Source organism: Trichophyton benhamiae (assembly GCF_000151125.1).
Source record: "Trichophyton benhamiae CBS 112371 chromosome Unknown contig01989.5, whole genome shotgun sequence".
Taxonomy (NCBI): Eukaryota; Fungi; Ascomycota; class Eurotiomycetes; order Onygenales; family Arthrodermataceae; genus Trichophyton; species Trichophyton benhamiae.
In genome coordinates this window covers 1706062-1726733 of record NW_003315112.1, presented here as the reverse complement: position 1 = coordinate 1726733, position 20672 = coordinate 1706062, and the positions used below count along the sequence as shown (strand labels likewise).

The 20672-nt window shown below is 49.1% G+C and overlaps 8 protein-coding genes across 8 annotated transcripts; 4 read left to right on the top strand and 4 right to left on the bottom strand.

The window, feature by feature from the left end:
* Positions 1–335: 335 nt before the first annotated feature.
* On the bottom strand, positions 336–2079 carry ARB_05305 (MFS drug transporter, putative; the record flags this gene model as incomplete). Its single annotated transcript, XM_003016965.1, has 2 exons — positions 336–1777; positions 1866–2079. The coding sequence occupies 2 exons, from the start codon at positions 2077–2079 to the stop codon at positions 336–338; spliced, it is 1656 nt and encodes a 551-aa protein (XP_003017011.1).
* A 1699-nt stretch (positions 2080–3778) lies between these two features.
* Positions 3779–4548, top strand: ARB_05304 (allergenic cerato-platanin Asp F13; the record flags this gene model as incomplete). Its single annotated transcript, XM_003016964.1, has 2 exons — positions 3779–3942; positions 4095–4548. The coding sequence occupies 2 exons, from the start codon at positions 3779–3781 to the stop codon at positions 4546–4548; spliced, it is 618 nt and encodes a 205-aa protein (XP_003017010.1).
* Positions 4549–6249: 1701 nt separating this feature from the next.
* Positions 6250–7269, bottom strand: ARB_05303 (uncharacterized protein; the record flags this gene model as incomplete). The annotated part of the gene is made up of 1 exon (XM_003016963.1): positions 6250–7269. The coding sequence occupies one exon, from the start codon at positions 7267–7269 to the stop codon at positions 6250–6252; it is 1020 nt and encodes a 339-aa protein (XP_003017009.1).
* A 1463-nt stretch (positions 7270–8732) lies between these two features.
* On the top strand, positions 8733–9737 carry ARB_05302 (uncharacterized protein; the record flags this gene model as incomplete). Its single annotated transcript, XM_003016962.1, has 1 exon — positions 8733–9737. The coding sequence occupies one exon, from the start codon at positions 8733–8735 to the stop codon at positions 9735–9737; it is 1005 nt and encodes a 334-aa protein (XP_003017008.1).
* A 590-nt stretch (positions 9738–10327) lies between these two features.
* ARB_05301 (uncharacterized protein) lies at positions 10328–11157 on the top strand (the record flags this gene model as incomplete). Its single annotated transcript, XM_003016961.1, has 3 exons — positions 10328–10340; positions 10412–10702; positions 10826–11157. The coding sequence occupies 3 exons, from the start codon at positions 10328–10330 to the stop codon at positions 11155–11157; spliced, it is 636 nt and encodes a 211-aa protein (XP_003017007.1).
* Positions 11158–11327: 170 nt separating this feature from the next.
* On the bottom strand, positions 11328–12355 carry ARB_05300 (uncharacterized protein; the record flags this gene model as incomplete). Its single annotated transcript, XM_003016960.1, has 3 exons — positions 11328–11361; positions 11493–11755; positions 11906–12355. 3 exons carry the CDS (start codon positions 12353–12355, stop codon positions 11328–11330), a joined length of 747 nt encoding a protein of 248 aa, XP_003017006.1.
* An 828-nt stretch (positions 12356–13183) lies between these two features.
* On the top strand, positions 13184–13887 carry ARB_05299 (uncharacterized protein; the record flags this gene model as incomplete). Its single annotated transcript, XM_003016959.1, has 2 exons — positions 13184–13413; positions 13488–13887. The coding sequence occupies 2 exons, from the start codon at positions 13184–13186 to the stop codon at positions 13885–13887; spliced, it is 630 nt and encodes a 209-aa protein (XP_003017005.1).
* A 2030-nt stretch (positions 13888–15917) lies between these two features.
* Positions 15918–16252, bottom strand: ARB_05298 (uncharacterized protein; the record flags this gene model as incomplete). The annotated part of the gene is made up of 2 exons (XM_003016958.1): positions 15918–16054; positions 16126–16252. The coding sequence occupies 2 exons, from the start codon at positions 16250–16252 to the stop codon at positions 15918–15920; spliced, it is 264 nt and encodes an 87-aa protein (XP_003017004.1).
* Between the last annotated feature and the right edge of the window lie 4420 nt (positions 16253–20672).

Genomic DNA, 20672 nt, shown 5'->3' with positions numbered 1-20672 from the left:
CAGCGGGCAGGGTAGCATGAAAGAAAAGGTCGAGGACAGCGATCACCTACCTTCTACCACTGGAGATTGGCCTTTGTTATAGGATATAATTGTCGGTCAAAAAGGGCTTGACGGGCGTTCAAAAGGCGGATGAAGTTGAACGTTCAGTTGTGTTGTTCAGATAATTTAACTACGGGGAATGGACTTAGGGAAGTTTATTTCCGGGCGGGTTAAAAAGATTTGCTCTTGTTGCCACCAAAAGCACAAGCCGGCGCTATTTGATATGGAGAAAAACGGGATGTTATATAATGAATCCAAAGTCCTCTCTATGTAGATCTACCATCCAAATACTCTATTTAATCCTTTCTGGCCAGGTTCATATGCAGCTTGTGCTCTCTCATGGCCAAACTTGCCAGGGCGCCCATAGCAGCCAGTCCCAGTGCAGTCAAGAAAGCTGCTCGGAGTGAGCCCATGTAGCAGTCACGAACAATCGCAGCTATATCAGGAGGGAGATTGCGAATCTCCCCAAACCGCTCTGTGATTTTTCGGATAATCTTTTCAGCATCGCCAAGGTGTCCGAGGCGAGACCAGAGGCCTGACCGGAGAAGATTTTGGAACACGGCCGAAGCGACAGATATACCGATCGAACTACCAGTGCTGCGGAAGGCGTAAGAGGCAGAAGTAACTACGGCCTGGTGTTCATGGTCCACGGCAGCAATGATGGCCACAAGAGTGGAGGTAAGCATGCCGCCGTATCCTAAGCCTGATATAAACAAGTAGACAAAAGGCGGAACAGCCGGCGTTGCGAGATTGACGGTGCATATCAATCCTATTCCGATGACAATCAAGACGACGGAGCCGTAGTTGAAGTAGAGATAGCGCCCAGTCATGCGCATCAGGTATCCGGATCCTAGAGAGCCGACGGAGGTACCAAAAGCCTGTGCAACCAAGCGAGTCCCAGCTAATGTAGTCGTGTAGCCTTGTACTTGGAGGAAGACGGGTATATAAATAAAGAGGGCGAATACAGCCATTGTGACAAACCAGTTGGTCAAGCAACAGGATAGAACAGTGCGGTCCATAAGGAGGCGGATAGGGATAATCGGCTCAGCCGCAACCCTATCCTCGATGTAGATAAAGGCAACGAGCAGCACAACCGAGAGCGGAATGGTTGTGAGCACCAAGGGGTGCGTCCATGGCACCTGATTCCCGCCAGAGTTAAGTCCAAGTAAGAAGAGAACGAGGGCGCAGACTAATGTCCCGGCACCGAGGAAGTCAATTCTCTTCCACCGAGAGGTGTCTGTCACTCTGACGGGTACATTGACATATATCGACACTAGGATAGCAGAGACAGCAACAAAAGGCACCTGGATAAGGAATGCCCACCGCCACCCCCAGTTGTCGTTCACATATCCACCGAATATACCACCGAGGCCACTCCCAATTCCAAAACAGATGTTTCCAATGCCTTGCCAGATACCTCGCTTGCGCAGAGGTACAAGGTCAGAGGTAAGGAATGTAGATATGGCCGTCAGCCCTCCTCCGCCCATTCCGGCGATAGTCCGTCCAAGGATCATGACCCATTCTTCTGTAGCAAGGCCGCAAATCAGATTACCAACTCCAAAGAGAATGTTGGATATAACAAGGCCTGTTCGGCGAGAAAAGATGTCGGTAAGCTTGCCACTGATCGGCTGACAGGCAGAGCTCGAGACCAGGTATGCGGTGGCAAGCCATGATATCAGTGACAGTGAATTGAACGAGGAAGATATCTGAGCCGAGATAGTCGCAACAATCGTACCATCTTCAAAGATGCGATCACTCTAGTTAGTCCATAAATCTTTGATAACTCTTTCTTATTTCAAGACTTATGGTCCACAGAGATGACATACCAAGAGCTGCAAAAAACACACCGACCCAAGTACTCATCAATATCGTCAAGAGCTCACCGAAGCTGGCTTCCTCTACCAGAGGGAGGCCAGTATCGTTCGCTTCACTTTCACCCGAAGGAACCCCATTCTCTGCATTCGCTCTGTCACCCAGTAAAGGTGAGGTTTCCGATGGAGGAGGGTGAGTAACATGCTGGTTCTGAGAGCCAGTCGCCATCCTCACCGTCTCGCAAGCAAATGCGATGGGACCGATCCTGCCTCTTGTTTTTGCCTGTTCTTAGACAGTGAGAATTGCCATCTCGGCTAGGTGTTGTCCTGACTCTTTCAGCCCGGAAAACTGTGGGGTGAAGTGTGTTGAGGGCTGTACGGACCGGGGACAGCTCCGCGTATCAGGAAAAAGCAAAATTGGCCCTGATTATGAGCCGATCTCCAGCGAATTTGGATTTCTTCGCCTATCTCTAACTCTAGGAAGAGTACGGAATAACAAGCAGCTGATAGCTTCAGTTTAGCCGGCTGTGACAATCTTCTCTCTCCTCTCTATGGGGGACTCTGCAGTCACTCACCTTGTACGTGGATTGTCCCTGCTTGCACAGCTCCCACCAAGGGTGCTCCGTCACCTCTACTGTGGTCGGTCTGTAACAATCCTCCCGAAGCAACATAACCTTACCCGGTAAGGAGCAGATTTACCTTCCGCACTGCTTCTCCGGAAATAGACAGGCCATATCCTGTAAGCCGGGGCTGCTGCTGCTGATACCCAGAAGCAGCGGGACTGTACGAGCAGCCTGACCGCTTGGTGCAACCTGTCTCACTCTTCTCGAACACCTGCAAGAGCCACGCTGCTGCAAGTTAACCAACGCGGCCACCACAGGATCTGCTCAGCCGCAGCGTTCCATTGACTTTCATCCTGCAAATTGTCCAGAGCAGCGTTGACCATAATATCCAATCCTTCTACGGAGTATTTTTTGCTGTCCTTCCATACTGATTATATAAGTAAATCTTAGTCATCCGGGAATTGACATCCGAGGCTCCGATCAAGCGACCACATGACCTACACGTGACTGAATAGTTGCCTTAGGTAAGCTCACCAGCCGAAAAGAGTAAAAAACAACTTCAAAGACATCGAGATAAATCAACATCAACAGCCTGACAGCGCAGTCTAGGGGCAGCGCCGCCGCGGATAAACTGTCAGAAGATGTCAGGTCTGTCCAGCTTTCTTCTGGTCGAGATGTAACCTGACGGGCGCAGGCGGATGCCCTCAGCCGATAGTCAGTGCAGCAGAGGATGATGAGAGAGTGAGACATCTGCACGCTAGCAAGACAAAGCCTGCTTAATATAGAGCATCAAGCGATGCAGATCCATACCTGTGCCGATCATATCACAGAATGAGAGCAAGCTCGTCCCTCTCATCTTCATCGAAAGCTCGCAGCTACCGTGTCACTGGATCTGGAGCTTGCTTCTTTGCTTTTCCCTCCAGCTCTTGCACAACGCGAGCCCCCCGCTGTACAGATGGCTGGCAATGCTACCTTGGCTGAAGGAGGAGATGATGGCTCACGGTTATGGCTCTACTGGGGCTTTGCTGCGACATGATGGATTCATGTCTCTCTTCCTCCGCGATGAGCATGCACGCCGCAAGCATGTACCCTGTGGTGGTTGTACCCGCCGCTTTTCTACATGAGTATACGGGACAATACCGGAACACACTCGATGACAGCATACAAAGTCTTTTTGGATGCAAAGGTGTCTCACCTGATCTGTGAACACCTTGTACATGCTTCCTGATTGTAAATGTTTCATAATGTACTCCATACATGTCGCTTTCCATTGCCCTGCCCCGCATCGAAAGCCTTCGGGAACCACGGGCTCAACCGGCCGTGCATTGAAGAGCTCCCAGAATGTAACCTGCAGGCTTGCAGGCCATGAAGGCGTTTGCTGGTAGCTTCCAGCCATGGATCCCTCAGTGCAGATCACCTTGCATATGCGAGGTAGCTGCCTCCAAAGACAACGGAGTCCTTGAAAGACCGTGTTCAACCCTCAGTGTGATTGTCAACATAGCCGTGAAGAAAAGTTATATAAACCCCAGGTAGGTAACCACCGTCTCGAGCTTTTTCCCTCTTCTCTCCATCAGAAAACACAGCTCCAAGAAGAACAAAGACAAGTCGCAATCAATCTACTTCTACCAACCCAACTCTTACAAACAAACCCACTTCTCGAACAAACCCAAGTTCAAACCAGCCCACCAGCCAAAATGAAGTTCACTATCCCAGCTACTCTCGGCCTCATGGTCTCTCTCTCTTCTGCTGCTGCCATCAGCGGCACCGTTTCCCTCTCCTACGACCCAAAGTACGACAATGCCGGCCTCAGTCTTACTCAGGTAACCTGCTCTGATGGCACCAACGGCCTTATCACCAAGGGTTTCACCACCGCCGGTTCTCTCCCCAACTTCCCCAACATTGGTGGCTCCTTTGCCGTCGAGGGATACAACAGCGCCAACTGCGGCAAGTGCTTCAAGGTCACTTGGCCTGTCCTCAACAAATCTATCTTCGTTACCTCCATCGACAAGGCCGATGGCTTCAACGTCGCCAAGGCTGCAATGGACACTCTTACCAACAACCAGGCCGGACAACTCGGCAGAATCGACGTCACCTTCGAAGATGCTCTGCCAACCGACTGTGGATTCAAGGCTTAAGAACTTAGCAGCCGGTGTGCCTCTGCTGTGAAAGAATATGTTTACCGATGATGGAGGCTAGAAGGCCTCCGGGATAATATCACTCCTTAATAATATTGAATGCCTGATTATGTTATAGACTAGACTTATTCAACGCTCCTTGACCAACTCTTATCTCTTCCTCCAGTCTTTATTGTAGATGTCTATTCATCCTAGTTTAACTTCTAGAAAAGCAATGTGCTAATGATGTCAACTGTGGAGCATAACAGCTGCTAGCTTTAAAATAGAATAAGCTACCATTTAGTTAACACTGTTTCGCACCTTCTTTTGGCCCGGTGGTTTATTTAATCATCTAGTTATAAATGCAAACGGGGCCAAGTAAGTGCATCTCCAAACTGGAGATGATAAACAGTCTAGTTAACTCCCTGTTTAGTTGGGTTGCCAGGTGTATACAAGTTTGGATATCACATAGAAATGAATTGTATATTGGCTACTTTGCCAGCAGGTAGCTATGCAGATACAATTCCTGTTGCCCACACACGGATTTCCTAACTCCCTAACTCATTTAACTTGAATAATGACCCCATCCCACAACCAACAATACTCCTTGTCCCACATATCAGGTAGCCGGTTAGTTCTAAAATGCTTAGAGTCTTCGAATAGAGTATCACAGGTACCCCGCGTACAGGAGTATGGTAGTTATGCGTTTATCATAAGAGTGTCCCCTGGCATCACCCCTATTAGCCAACAATCAGAATACTCGTCTCTTCGGGATACTTACATTCATTCCTTCTCGTGCTTCATTCGAGCTATCTTCGTACGGATCTTCGGGCGGAGATGGTTTCATCGATTGAAGCAGATGGACAAATCCTGCTACCACGGCGTAGCCAAACACGAAGAGAACAAGGTTGTTTAGAGGGCTGACTTTGCTCAAAAGCTCGAACATAGTCGCTGATAGATTGACTTTTTGTATTGGACGGTAATATCTGTGCTATGTATGGTAGTTCTGGTGTATGGTTTACCTACATATTACCCCCAAGGCTGATGTTTGAATATTTATATTGACCTCCAGATCTATACAACTCAACTTGTCGCAAGTATCCATGTGAATCTGTATTTGCATACTCTCCCCAATCCTATCAAAACGCATACATTGTACTAATGGCTTGAAAGACATTACAAATCACCACAGAAGGCCAACTAACGGGGCTTCTCCCAGGCTTGGTGCACGGGCGGGGCTGGATGTTCCTGCTATTGGGTCCAGCCTCACTGTATGGACAAGGTTAGGCTCTTAGCAGAAGAGTTGAAGCCGGGTTACCCAATTATTCTGCTATTTTGCATGCTCTTTAATGGGATGTAGAAGTTTATTGAGAAGAAATAGTCAAGGCTTGATCCTTAACCGCATCTTAAGTTGATCTATGTACACCATTTAGCTGGGCTATGGGGCTCTTTGGGAACGGTAAAAAGGGTCTCGTCTCTCCGTGTCAAGGTGAGACTTACCTCGATAACGGTAGAATTCCATCAGGTTTGCAGTCCAACACCGCGGATATATATATAGGTATATATTTCATTATGTACTAACTCAAGATTAAACAAAAAAATTTTTTTTCCTTTCTATATTTTGAAATGGGAATAAAACAAATGCACTCTATACAAATAAAGAATCATAACGTGGAAGGAGGAAGGGAGCATTATTGGGTTAACCGCTGGTGATCAACACATCTATGCGGTGAGACGGCGAGACTTCAGGTATTCGTAGTCGGGCATTGCTTCCTTAACCCATTTGTATACTTTAGCTCCATCGATCTCACCGAACTCAGCCTTCCACTTGGGGGCTTCAGCTTCGATATCGATGTTGGCAGCAAGCTTGTCCTTCATGATACCGTTCGAGGCGTTGAGAGAAGACAGCATACGCTTAGCCATGGGGTCGTACTTCTTGGACTGCTCTTCGCTGACGGGATCCCAAGTGAACTTCAGGTGGTTGCGGTCCAGTCCGATAATATCAGCCAGCTTCTGGACAACAGTTTCATCGGCCATGACATCATCTGCATCGATGACGATGGGCCAGGGCTGGGCGGTGGAAGATGATCCAGTCTGCTGGAGCTTTTCGCTGTACCAGTCAAACATGGAGCGAATGTTGTGCAGGCTCATGTAAATGGGTAGATCAGGCTTGCCAGCCTCGAGGGAGGCGGTAGTGCCGATATCTTCCTTCTTCATCTTTCTGAAGTCATCCATGCATCGGTAGAAGGATGGGAACATGAGAGCGGGGTGGCGGATGAGGAAGACCGGCTTCCAGGTAAGGAGGAATTCATCAGAGAAGATGGTTTGATTTCCCGGGGTACGGACAATTTCGGAACCCTGGGGGACGTCGAGGGTAAGTGGTGCTTCTTTAACGTCGTTGGTCTTGAACATAAATTTGGTCTGGCTGCTGGGCTCGAGGAGAATGTTGGCGTGCTCCTTGACAACAGAGATTCTGCCGGCAGCCTTTGACTCGGCAACATCCTTCATCATTGCATCATACCCCTTGTTGTACATGGCATGGGCCTGGGCTTTTTCTTCTTCGGTCCACTCGTCGACATGCTTAGCTCGAAGACCCTTTTCACCAAGGAACATGAGGGTCTCCAGGAAATAGTAGCCAGCATGCGGGCGAGCTTTGACCATTGGCTGCTCTTCCAATCCCAGAATCTGGACAAGCAGATTAGAAGCAGAGCGAGGGTGGGTAATAAGATAGACGCGCTCCATTGTTGGATATTTCGTTGGCGGAACGTTTGGTATTCAAAGTGAATATATAGTTCTTGAAGAGGCCGTAAGCCGTGATGGATCGTAAGATAAAGCTGTCGGGCGTATGGAAGTAGCGAAGGAAAATGAGCTATAGGGGCAATAGACGGCGGGAGACAGGCAGATTTTATAACCACCTGCAGGCCTTCGTCAGCTCAAAACCCCTGGTGATATTTTCCACCAGATGGCCCGTTTGCTGCCTGCAGCGGAACAATGTTAAGAACGTAGACCCAGGGCGGGAACTTCGAGTCTCCGTGGATCCGACGCATTCCGGCTATTTTAAAAGTTCTCGGTCAAATCTACCTCCGTTATAGGTGCCTTGGCCATATCTCCTTGTGTACAAGGAGTGTTATAGACTGAAAATGCTCCAATGCTGGCACTCAGCATTCTCCCCAATGGAAACTTTTGAGAATGCAAGCCTCCCATTGAATATTCCGGACGCCCTGCATTCCGACAGGAGGTTAAATGTAGCCACAAAAGAGAGGTTGTTGATTAGTTTCGCAGGTCATGTACTGCGGATAGAGCTTATACTCCGCGGCTTCATGGACCTAAAGCGGAGACCTCGTATGTGATAGCATTAAGTAACGGAATTTTCCAAGACTCGGTGGGAGTAATGCAACCATGCCGCCAACGTCGCCTATGATGAAACAAATTGTTGTGACCGCCTTGGGAGAACACGACAGTAATACCTGGGACTGGGAGCATTTCAAGGAGACGGCCCGGGGATCCATGGGTCCGGAAATGTCGGCTGTCGGCAAAACCTCGCTTCCGCGGCTCCGTTTCTTGGCTCAGATCATCTGAAGTTAGCCAATAGAATTGATGGGCTTGAACCGAGTTGTCCAATCAAACCTTCAGAAAACAAAAATAAAGTCACGGCTCAGGGTGGAGACTGAACCTTGGCAGGGATGGGACATCCCGCCCGCAGCCAACGTCACGTGTGCGTATCAAAAAGTGACCACCAGAAGTCGGAGCGTTTTCAAGGCTATATAATGTAGAGCGCGAGACGAGAGGGTATATATTATTTATATCGCTTATAAACATCAGACCCCGCTGATGTTGAGATGTGGCGATATTGGGCCTGCTGTGAATACGGTGGTCTCTTCGCTTGAGCCTGGGCTGTGACTGGCATCCTAAGCTTTTCTGACAGCCTTTTCCTTTTTTTTTTTTTTTTTTTTTAAAGCCTATGACCCGTGAACAGGAGATTGGGAGCAAAGAGCGCTCCAAAGCTGTTAGACTAGAACTCAACTGGGAGACTTTCCTTTGTTTATTTTACTTTGTTGCGCGAAACATGGAAATGGAAAGAGAACGTCCATGGTCATCCTTTCCCAGACTTAACAATGCTCTGCCTTCTGGTAAAATCCAACAGTGGATTTAGGCTGTTACTTGACAGTTAATAGCAAGTATATGCACAGATTACACCCACTATCATGGAGCTGGTAACTATTCCATTCAGCGAGGTGCAGACTGCTCTGCAGGAAGCAAAGGAGGCTTGGGCAGACACAGACAAGTTCAATACCCACGGCCACTCGTTCGAAGATATTAACGCGCTGGTACGGGAGACACAAAACCTCAAGCACATCAAGCCAGGCCTCTTCTCAACATTATACCAACATTGGGTGTCGTTGATAATGTCTAGCCAAGGCGCAGAAGAATGGCACACATTCGAGCTACCTCGCTACCTGGCCTTTGAGACGACAGAAATGTATCAGGTCTGGGTCGCAAGGACGTCTTCTCGACCGTCTATCTTCAATGGCCTGGTTGAAATGTTTCCAAAGCAGTCATTGGCCGGTGTGAAGACCGAGGAAATATTTGGTCGTCATCAGAAGTGGTTCCTCCGACTAGACAGCTGCAGTACCAAGGACGGTGAGAACGGCATGAAACCCATTACAAGCGTACACGATCTTATTAGGCAGCTGTGTACTTCTATGAGAGGAAGGCGGGCCATTTTGGACACCCTCGAGGACGGCGTGAGCAAGCCTGTGGTTTATCTCGTTCCGTATAACGAGCAGATGGACCCCTCGCGCGAGTTTCGAGTCTTCTGTCCACCACCAGGAAATAGCATTGCTGCCATATCACAATATAGGTGGACAAGCCCGTTTTCAGTCAACACCATGGAAGATGCAGTCAGGGTGGCCAATCGGGTGCACCTTGACTCCCTGCAGATTCACAGCAGGATTATGGAGACCGCACGCCACCTGCCAGATGTGCTTGTACACGAGATGATGGAGCGGGAGGGCTTTACTTTTGATGTTTTGAGCGTGCCTGATGGATCAACGCAGCTTGTTGAAATTAATCCCTTTGGCGCTATGAGTGGCTGCGGTAGCTGTTTATTCCACTGGCTGAAGGATTCGAAGAGTTTGTATGGATTGTCAGGCAACATTCCAGTCAAGATGGCCTTACCGGACAGCCTGCTAGATGCTAATACCCACTAGTGGAAGACTACACCTTCTTCCAAGGTTCCATCTCCAGCAACAGAGAGACGGCCCTTTATCCCTTTATCCGACAATCAAGCATTCTCCGTTTCTCCACAAACTCCGTTCTCCATGCTAATTAAATGGAGATGAAGTTAGTCGATATTTGATACAATAGCTGTCACGACGTCCAAACGGTAGATTTGCCTCTGTAGCAATGTAGACAACTCGGCAAAAGACAAAGTAGAGACAGATATAAAAATCAACAAAATAAGTAAGACACACTCCGTAACAGTAACCCCTTTAAGGTTCAAAGGGCGGATCACGTGGCATGGTGTTTATTATGGCCCGTGCTCGGCGTTTCACCTTTTTCTTTGCCGCGTTTTTTCTCGCTTGAGGAGACGTTGAGAACGACGGACGAACAAGGTGTTGGAGATCAGCTTCGACTTCAGGCGCGCAACTAGCTCAGGACCACGCCTTGCACCACTGCAGACTCGTTGCCAGCCAGCAGAAGCATCCTGTCTACTCGAAGGGAGCTCCCCGCGCCAACGTCTACTCGCCGTTATAGATCTATCAGGGCAGCCCCTTAAACCGGACCAAGCCCGTTCAAGATGCCAGGTGTCCGTAAGTATCTTGATGATCAAGTAGACGCCCTGGAAGGGACTTTGGAAGTGGACAAGACTAACTCCTCGCAGCCCCAGATGCGATTAACCAGCTGAAGAAGGGCTTGAGGAACTTCCTTGGCCGTCTCAAGAACAGGAAGCAGAACCAGGAAACCACTGCACCTACCACAACTGCCCCTGAGGACAAGAAGACGGAAGAGACGCCTGCAGCACCAGCTCCAGGTGCTGCTCCAGCCCCAGCCCCTACTGAAGGAAGTGCTGCTCAGCAGACTCCAGCACCAGAGGTCACCAAGGCCCCTGAGACTGCCCCCGCAGAGTCAAAGCCAGAGGGAGCCCAGGAGGAACCCTCCACAACTGAAGATGGTATGCATATGAACACACACGCAGGTGAAAGACGTAGCTGAACACATTTTTTCTTTTTCTTTTTCTTTTCCTTTTTTTTTTTTTTTTTTTTTTTTTTTTTTTTTTTTGCTAACACCGACATAGCAAACAAGGACAAGGTCACCCCTGAGACACCGGCGCCAGAGCCTGCACCGACTGCACCTGCACCTGCACCTGCACCAGCTACCACTGAGGCCGAAGTAGAGAAGAAGGCGGCAGAGACTCCAGCCGCGCCTGATACTACCACCACCGCCCCAGCTCCAGCTCCAGCTCCAGCTCCAGCCCCCGAAGTCGAGAAGCCCGCTGAGCCAACTCCCACCACCACAGACGCAACCAAGGCCGCAGAACCCACCCCAGCTCCCGCCGCAGAGGCCACCGAGGAGGTCAAGCCGGCTGAAACAGCCGCTCCTACCACCGAAGCTGCCGCCGCCAAGTAAGCTTGGACAGTTTCCTTTGCGACCAATAACCGTTTTTCCGAATAGAGCCTAACGTTCAGTATGACTTCTCTTTAACCCTATGGTCATAAAATGAGGTTATGGAGGCTTTGATATCGGCCAAAGCAAAGAGGTGGGCTTTTAATTACTTTTGGGATACCCCTGTGATTGTTTTATTTCTCCTGTTTCTCTTTCTTTTCTTCTCTCCTAATATATTATATCGTTAATATGACGTTTAGTACAGTTGATATATCAGCGAGGTGTGACTATTCGGCTTGCCTTGGTTTATATAGTTAATATATCATATTCCGACAGTATTAGTAGTAGCTGTCGCTCACGACTTATCAATCGTCACCCCAGCGGTAGCAGTGGTATCAGAAGCCACTTGGGCCGTGGGCTCACCCTCTCCTGCAGCTGCTCTGGCCGCAGCTTTCTTCTCTCTCTCCTTCTGTCTCCTCTTTACTTTTCTCTCCCGGTTCTTCCGATTTCGTTTTTCCTTCTCAGTTTCTTCAGCCATCTTTTTAATGATAACCCGCTTTCGTAGTGCTATCCGTCTCTTCTTGCCGGGCTTCTTCTTTTTCTTGGATAAAGAAGATTCCGACTTGGTAGTAGGCGTCGCACTCGAAGCCGACTTTATCTTCGGTCCTGGAATATGTGCGACTCTCCATGGAAGATGGCAACCAGGCTAAGAGCTGTTAGTAAAACTTGTAGGGGAGAGATTCGAATAGCCAAAAAGAAAAAAAGTACATACCCAAGTCACCGAAGCAGCACGAGCAAGGATAGTCTCCCCGTCCACAGCTGTATCTCTAAACGTATATCTCAACGTATCAAGTTGCTTCGATGTATTTTTGTCCTTGGCTCCTCTCTGCCACGAGGTGTCCCCCACGGCTCGCATAACCAGCTCCGGATTGGAAAAGTAGTAGTCCCATCCTCGAAATGGCACGACGAAGCCGCCATCCCCCGGCGGGCGTGCTGATGGCGAAGGAGACCGTAACCGTATCTTTAATTTTTGGACTCCTCCCAAACCACTGCCGTCGTGTCCCTCTGTCCTCGATCGAGATTCGTCCGCAGTCTTCCTGGTAGACACAGAGCTGAAGAGCCGGAACTCAAACTCCTGTTCTTCCTCTTCCGCGTCCTCGCCCATCCCAGTGTTCTCCTGTGCCAATCCCTCAGAGGCCGTGGGCAGCTTTGAATTGACCATCTCAAAGGACGAGAAGGCCTTCTCCAGCGCCGTGGCGGCGTACGTAGCAGCCGAACTCTCGGGCGACGAAGCCCGAGACGACTCGGGGGACTTCAAATCATCACGGCAGACCCTAGAACTCTAGTTAGAAGCGCTGCAATCTGCTGAAGTGCGTGTGTGCGCACGCCTGGAAGAAGCTGTGCGACAAGGGCATTTTAACTACCGTTTGGCACTTGGTAACGCGAACATGGTGCGTTTCGCTGCTTTTCTTCCTTGATTTCGGGGCTGCCAGCAGGGTCGCCGTCCTCGACTGCGCAGACCCTGAGCCTGCTCCAGCGCTGCCGTCCTCTTGTCCCGCCGCTGCAAGTCAGGATGTGTTCGTCAACCGTCGCGAGTCTCACTGCAGGGCGAAGATAACGAGTTGACGCTGCAAGTGCCGGGGGCTGATTGGTCAGCAGCGACTTGCCAGCTCAACTTCGGCTGCAAGGAAGAAGCAGAGCAGGAAAAAAAAAAACAAAAGTCGCTGCAGGCGAAGACGAAGTCGAAGGGATGATGGAATAGCGAGTAACTAATAAGGAACAGGCCCGCCGTTTCTCTGCTCCCCCGCTGGCTGCCCGATGCTTGTGTTTCCTGGTCGCTCAATGGGCTTCTCCTCAGGCCTATTTGCCCGGCTGCCGCTGTTCGTGAAGACCACCCGCCCTCGACTTTGACATCACTATTGAACGGCCCACCTCTGGTCGCTACCTACCGATCGCTACCGTCTTAATATATCTGCGCAGTACCTCTGTCATACCCTTTGCCGATGGGTGCCTGTTTGTCGTGCCTGCATGGGCAGGAGAGGACTGAGGTATGTCATCTGCCCGCCGGTGGCTGGGGCGCATTGTAGGAGAGCGTTTACTGACTGGTAGCCCGTCGCATTGCGATATATCACAGTCCGAGTCCTCGCGCTTGCTAGATGAAGACATATATCAGGCCGGATTCAACTACGGGACTGTCCAGGGCCCTCCGCCGGGCCCGGAGCTTGAGACGTTGAAGCGTGAGAGGGAGGCTCTCGAGGCCATCTGCCAGCGAGCGTCAGAGTAAGGGACTCCACCCGACAAGAAGACCTCTTGATATGGGCATAGTATAGCTAACAGGGTAACCCAACTTCCAGTTCTGTCGTTGATATCTGGGCCATCCAGTCTCAGCCATTCGTGCCCTCGGGTCAGAGCAGTGCTCAAGCGTCCCGAATCCCAAGTTCAGAAGCAACCATCACCCAGGCTACCTTCAAAGCCGATACATATAATTCGACTCAGTCCCCTCCCAGAGCATCTCAGAGATCTCAATCTTCACGGCAATCCTCATCCCCTATGCCCGGCGAATTCGCAGGGATGAGATATGTGTCATACCGAAACCCAGACTACCCTCATAACGTCAACCTTTCTGCCGTGCCCAAACACTGGGGTGAGGTCGTGATGAGCACGAGAAAAGGAAAGAAGACCAGGCCCGCCTTGAACCTGGACGACAGCCAAAAGGACGAGGTAGACGTCTTTGGCGTGTTAAAGGTCAAATGATCCATTCGTGCATACTCGGCCCACGACATGATCACTCTACTTCATAACTTCACCCCCAATCACCATTACGATCCACAAGGATACGCCTCTCGAATCTTCCCTCGGTTTTCATGACGACCAAACATATGACTTTCCGTTCATACATACGCACACTACCCGGCCAGCCGCTTTTCGCTTTTCTTTCTAGATATCCTTATCCTGTCACAGAACCTTGCCTTTTCCTTTCTAGTCGATATTACTTCTACTTTCCTTCGCTTCTTATTTCCTACTTCTAGAGCTTTTCTTTGTTTCCTCTCCTCCTTTTTTGCATTGAAAACACAAGGATGGCAAGCTGGATATCTACCTCCGCCGCATCACCTTACCCCCTCTATCTGGCACCAGTACAACCCGACTGGTTCCCAAACTTAGTCATATTCCAACACGATTTCCTTTCTCTCTCCTCCCATTTTCATCCCTTGTTCTTGGGCTTTGAAAAACACTGTTCGGCGAAGTGAATGGGCTCTGCTAAACCCGCAGGTGTCCAGGTATGTATGATAGATTAGCCCCCCTTTTTGTTCCGAAATTCAAAAAATAACAAACCGTGCAAAAAGAATTTCTCCGAGAAAGCATAGCAGAACATATTTATCATAACTCTTTAAGCACAACATAGTTATGGTGGCTATCAAATGGACATCTCGTTGGTTATACTTTATCAGCGAAGATCTCTCCACTATAAACTAATGACGACAGCGGCGTTGAGATCGGCATCAGGGTTTCATCCAGATGGCTGAATAGCTTGTTAACTACTTTAGTTACTCGGGTATCTCTTCAGCTCAACCGTCGCCTACTGTCTGAAGGATGCATCCTGGTAGCCTTTCTATCGGCGATGATGCTCCGACGCAGTAGGCTATCCCATCTCAGGGGCTATTCAACGTTTATATAACCGCACCATCCTCTAACTATACGCTTCAGGCAAAACTTATATCCTTATACCTATCTGAAATCTGCGAAGAATCATGAAGCCATTCCTATCCATATTATCGAGTCTTACCGTATATCCACTCCTGGCATATGCTACGATACCAGAGACCAAAGTCCCAGGGACGCTGAATATAACTACCCTGACAGGAGAGAACGGCCAATCAACGCTAGAATGCTGGCAACTTGAGCGCAGATTCGACGTCTCAGACGATCCAGGTACTAAGGGTACCGCAGTTTTACCCCTAGATGGTCTCATAGGGGAAGCAAAGTACTCTGTCCTTCCACCGAATTTTGACGGTGGCTTACACAACGCTCCTGTTGCACAGTAAGATATGCCATACTATAGTTACTTTGTTAGGGCAAGATTGTTAAGATGTCCTCTAGATGGGTAATATTTGTCTCTGGTGTGGCGCATATTACGCTTCCTAACAGGACGGAAGAAGCATGGATACGGGGAGGTGCTAATGGAGCCATCATTGCTGCGGATACGGCGGATGTCAGTGAAAGGGGTCACTTCACTGTGTATCCAAGTAATATACAGACAATTGCATGGCAGATTCCATTCAAGGATGGAGTTCTGCCTAAACATCGGGTGTTACACCGCGGAGCGTGTAAGCGGGATGAAAGCTGGAGTTGATATTATGGTGTCGTTGAGAATCTATGTGTATATAGATATAGATATATACCTCAAGGCGTGGACGATATAGTACGGATATAGGGGAGATACCAGATTCTAATGAAATAGACTAGTTGAATAGTAGCAATAGGGACAGCTGGAAGTCAACAGTCGAGGCAGAATCAAAGAAGTATAGACAAGCTTCACTGTCCGGCTTTGATCTGTCGCCCTTGGCTCCATGGACAGAAGAAAGCAGACAAAAGAAATCCGAGCACCATACACGCAATGCTCCCAGCGAAGAGGCTCAACAGGCAATAGAACTCCATTTCAGAGTTGATGTGAATACCGCTAAAACGCCGAGTTATACTTGATATATCCAAAGGGGAAAACAGGACTGATGGGAGGAAGAAAGACAATATACGCCGAAGGGTGTGCAAGAACGGGATAGCGGTGCTCAGACATCGTCCATCTCACCAGCGGGCTCTTCACCGCCAGACTCGTAGCTGCCCACCGAGCTCATCTCGCCGTCATCCTCTGTGTCTTCTCCGCCATCATCCGCAGCATCTTTGCTGGCATACTTGGTGACGTATTCTTAAGAGTTTGTTGTTTTTAGTATCTTCAACTAGTTGAAAGCAAGTATTTACTCTAGAGCCAAGACTTACCCCTAACTTTGGCGTCATATTTCTTGGGATCACGCAAAAGAACGGCAGCAGCATCACCGTTCAATGGATCTGATGGGTTGGGGTATCGAAGTAACTGTGGGAGAAAGACCTCAAATATGTTGATCATGTCGTACATCGGCGACCAGGTTTGGTTGATAACGTCCAGACACACTGATCCAGACCTAAAGCGCATGTTAGCAAAATACCAGATAGTACAGAATGGTGATCTTACAGTTCATCGATATTCGGGTGGTAGATCCGGTTTACGAAGCCGATGCTCGGGCTTTTGTACGGGTATTGGTCAGGCAGTTCGACGTGCACTTTCCAAATCCCACCAGCAAATGGAGCTATTATTCGTAAGCAGCAAGTAAAAATATATCATGTCCATATTGGAGAACGTACTCTCTTCCGGCCCTTTGAATCGTACGTAGAACTCTTGCCTAAAGCGTTCTCGGCGGTTAGATATCAATTTCACCAGTATCCAAACTATGCCTAACGGGGAATACCACGGACACTAAATAATAGAAGAGAAAGATTAGCCTCCACGGTCTTATTTCAAGGTCTCTTGAATACAACTTACTGTTGTCGTTGACTAATGTTACTTCATAGTCACTCATCAACCTAAATGTCCACGTTAGTATCTAGGTTGTCAAGGAGAAGCTCTTCAACCGATTGCTATATAGCATGGCAATACTAGAAGCAATCTGCGTATCCCTGAACTTGGGTTTTGGTGGAAAGTAAGGAAGCCATACATCCTACGTCAAGTCAGCAAAATGAAGCACGAAGTTTGCTAGTCAGGGGAAAACGCAGACTTACTTCATAACCTATAATTACCCAGCAAACAAAACAGCCACCCAGTCAGTCTAACTTCTTCCCTGGTAGCAAAGGTATATATCGGCTTTTTCAGGGACCTACATCTGTCTCAATTCTTCGCTTTGGGCTGCTCATCTTGCCGGGTGTAGGCGGTGAACGTGGCGAGTCAACGTATCAGAGTTTCAGTGGATAGTGAAAGCTGCTTTCGACGGTTCTACAGCTCAAATCGGGGCAGAAGAGGAAGGTCAGACAGTTTTTCACGATTCTGGTGAACAGCTACACAGTTGTTCGACCTTGTCACGGGAGGGAGAAGGTGCTAGCGGGGTCGTTGGAGTCTCGGGGTCACAGGGCAGCTTGCAAGGAGCTGTTGCAGCTATTTCGGGCGTGGCAGCAGAGCCAACACAGCGTTTATGGTTACGCTGGAGAGCTTGTTAGGAGGCGTGAGGAGCGTGGAGGTGTCTGCAGCAACCTTGAGAAGAGGAAAAGCCAGGAAGACGCATGAAGTCGCTTCGTCGGGCGGAGGTCGAGGTGCTTATCGATAAGGCCCGACGAAGTCATGTGCACGCGTCTTAGTCAGCGAGTGAATGTGAAGTCACATGATGCATTAAAAAAAACCAGCAAAATTTGCTCAACGCAGGTTGCGATGGTTAGCCAGGATGGATGTGGAGGCGGCTGCCCTTGATTGAGTTGACTAGCCCATAGTGAATCGACAAATGCTCTGAGAGACTTCAAAAGTGCTGGTGTTGAATTAACACAGCTAGTTAGTTATATACATACAAGTTATCAGATACATCCATCCGAGCGCCTGATACCCCTTTACCCAGCCTTTTCCCAAGGAAACAAACGCCATTTAATCATATAGGTATCGACTAATTATTAGTATTGATTGGTCACATCTTTTCCGGCCAGCTCTGCGGGTGCGTGCTCGCGTTGGGATCGACTATCGTCGAGGACTGGTCGATGCGCGTTGATTTGGCTATGCCATTCGTCATCGGGATGTAAGTTGATGATGGGTTGACTGTGGAATATATCCTTGTCAGCGGGCCTGACCTTACGCCGTGGCTCATCGCGCACTTATCCGTCCAATCGTGGTGAACCTTCAAGTTGGACATGGAGTCGAACTTGTTCCCGTCCGCAGAGGAGTTGTCCGTTTTTGTCCTTTTCTTGGAAGATAAGGGCCTCGGTCGACGGCTTGGATATAGGTCGCTCTTCTGCACAAAGTTCATAGAAAAGGCGTACAGGGCGGGAGCACAGCTGACGCAAACCGTTCCAAATATTTCGGCGAACCTAGTGTGCTGTTAGCGTTCCGAGAGACTCTATCATTAAAATGATCTCCGGGGTTAATAGTACGTTGTGATGGTAACAGTAAATCCATTCCAAAGTTGATCCTCCCCAAGAAACGTCTTGACTCGATAACGCAGTGCCATTATACTTGTGACAATTGTCCTGCCACTTGTCAGTTTGAGATCACAGGGATTAGTTTATGGCTATTGTTGAACTTACGATATTCCAACAAGATATACTCCTGTTAGACCAATTATCTTCATGGGACAGAGAAGTTGGCTTAGGATAATCGGAAACGGTAAGGCAAACAGAATGATGTTCGACAAGACTGAAAAGGCGCCGAAAGAGATAGCAAGAATTCCAGGATCACCACACCTATCAAGGACGGCGGTATCCCACGGCGCACCTTTTCGCGGGAGGCAGTACACGATCACCAAGACGATGTTGACTCCATATGCCAGGAATATCAAGACCATGAGGACATAACATGTTCGACGCATCCATCGTGAGTTGTCGAATACTCGGATATAAAGAGCTAAGACAGCAGCCTTGGTCGCACACAAGGCTGGATAGCTAAGCATTTGCGACGCAAAATGTCTCTACGCCAGTTAGATTTAAGTCGCTGATGCGATGAGTTCAGCCTGTTGATGATGGTCCAGTGGACTCACTTTTATGAAAGATGCTGTGACTATACTCATTGGAGCATCCCACGAGTGCTTTGCATTTCCATCTCGGGCAACTGAGCTACCATCAGTCGGGGTTCTTTCAAAAGGCGACATAACGAAGAATGCTCAATTCACATACCGGAATAAACTATGCCCCAGAATCCAACGCCGGCTATCTCCCCGAATATACACAGATCTGGCAGCGCATCATGTTAGCAGCAACACTCAGCCCGCAAGGCTGGACCCTTCGCCATAAATCAGAACATCTGTTGCCATGCACATACAGTCGTCCAAACGAAACTTGCTCGTTCGTTGGTAGTTAGAGAGCAGCCGTAACGTCAAACACGCCATGCTAATACATATGAGCGCCAGGCCCAGCGACAAGACGGTCGACTCCAAGGATGGCGGGTCAGCAAAGTTGGGTGGCCCGCCATTCGGGTTGGGAGCAATGGGAATCTTCGACAGATCTGCCATCGCGAGCAAGAAGGGCTGCAGTAACGACCAGCAGGCCAGTTGGTTGACACTCCTGCGGAGCAAGGCCTTTTAATCAACCTGAGCAGCCAACGAGGAAAACAACGAGCCTGGACATACGAATAGATCCAGCAGCTAAACCGCCTAACACTTTCCTAACGAGAGGTTGGCAAGCAGGAGTGTCATTTTAATAAGAAAGAAACTGGACAATGGACAAGGTTGAACCGTAGGGCCCCACGAGGCTGTAGGAGCCGATACACTGTGGGACGGGCGTGTTTTGAGTGTGTCACCGTATTCATGCAGCTGAATAAATTGTGCATACTAACGGACAAGGAGTGAGTGGTGCTGGGATCATGAACCCTTGCAAGCTGTCGTCTTCATGCGGTCCATGTCGATACTAAAATATGCAGGTTACATGTGCTGAGGTTGCCTTGGTCTTACTAGACTCACATGGCGGTAGGGATACTCCAGTTGCTGTTCTTTGTAAAACCCGTACGGAGAAAATATGTCCAAATGAGATCCTGTCAGGGCTCTTGGCCAGTGAGTATCAATACCTAGCTCAACTCGGGGCAAGGCTGAGAAACGCAATTTTTGGCTGGTAAGTTGACTAGCTCGCTACCAGGCCCCAGGGCTGGCCGCAAACGGGACTGGGCTCATTGACCATGAGGAGTTTAAAAAACACGGGCTTCCCATATCATACGTTCATAAAGAGCGGACGGTCCCACAGGAAGGTGAGGATTGCCAGTCGCGGTAGTATTCTGGTCAGGGATGTGCACCTCGCTGTCCTCGGTCATACCCCAGCATAGTCTTGCACCATCGCGATGACTAGGTAACTAAGCAAGTGGCTAGTTAACTCACTTGAAGCCACGAGGGTTCTGCGTATGCAATCACGATGGCTGTTCTTGAGGGCCTGCTTTGTGGCTCGTTAGATCTTTCTCTCCAAGTCCGAGGCGCAAGCAGGCGTACCGAAAAAGATGTACGCTCTTCGAGAACGGTCCCAGCCTCATCTATAGTTAGAAGTCGCTCATCCCGCCTACTTTCACCGAACTAACGGTAGTTGACAGAGAGAGCTCTAGGGAAGGGAAGAGTGTGTTGCCCACTGCGTAAAGTGAATGACAGGATTTCCGCCGGCTGACAGGATAGTCAGTCGGTCATCAGCTATGGTACTAACAGCCGGTTAGCTAGTTAAACCACTAGTCTCAAAGAATAGATTCCTAACAATGAATATACAGTTATTTGAATCCCTCTGAGAGAGCTCCGTACGTGCGCTCTTACGCGCGAAATAATCATCTTGCATTGTGCCTTATACTCTGT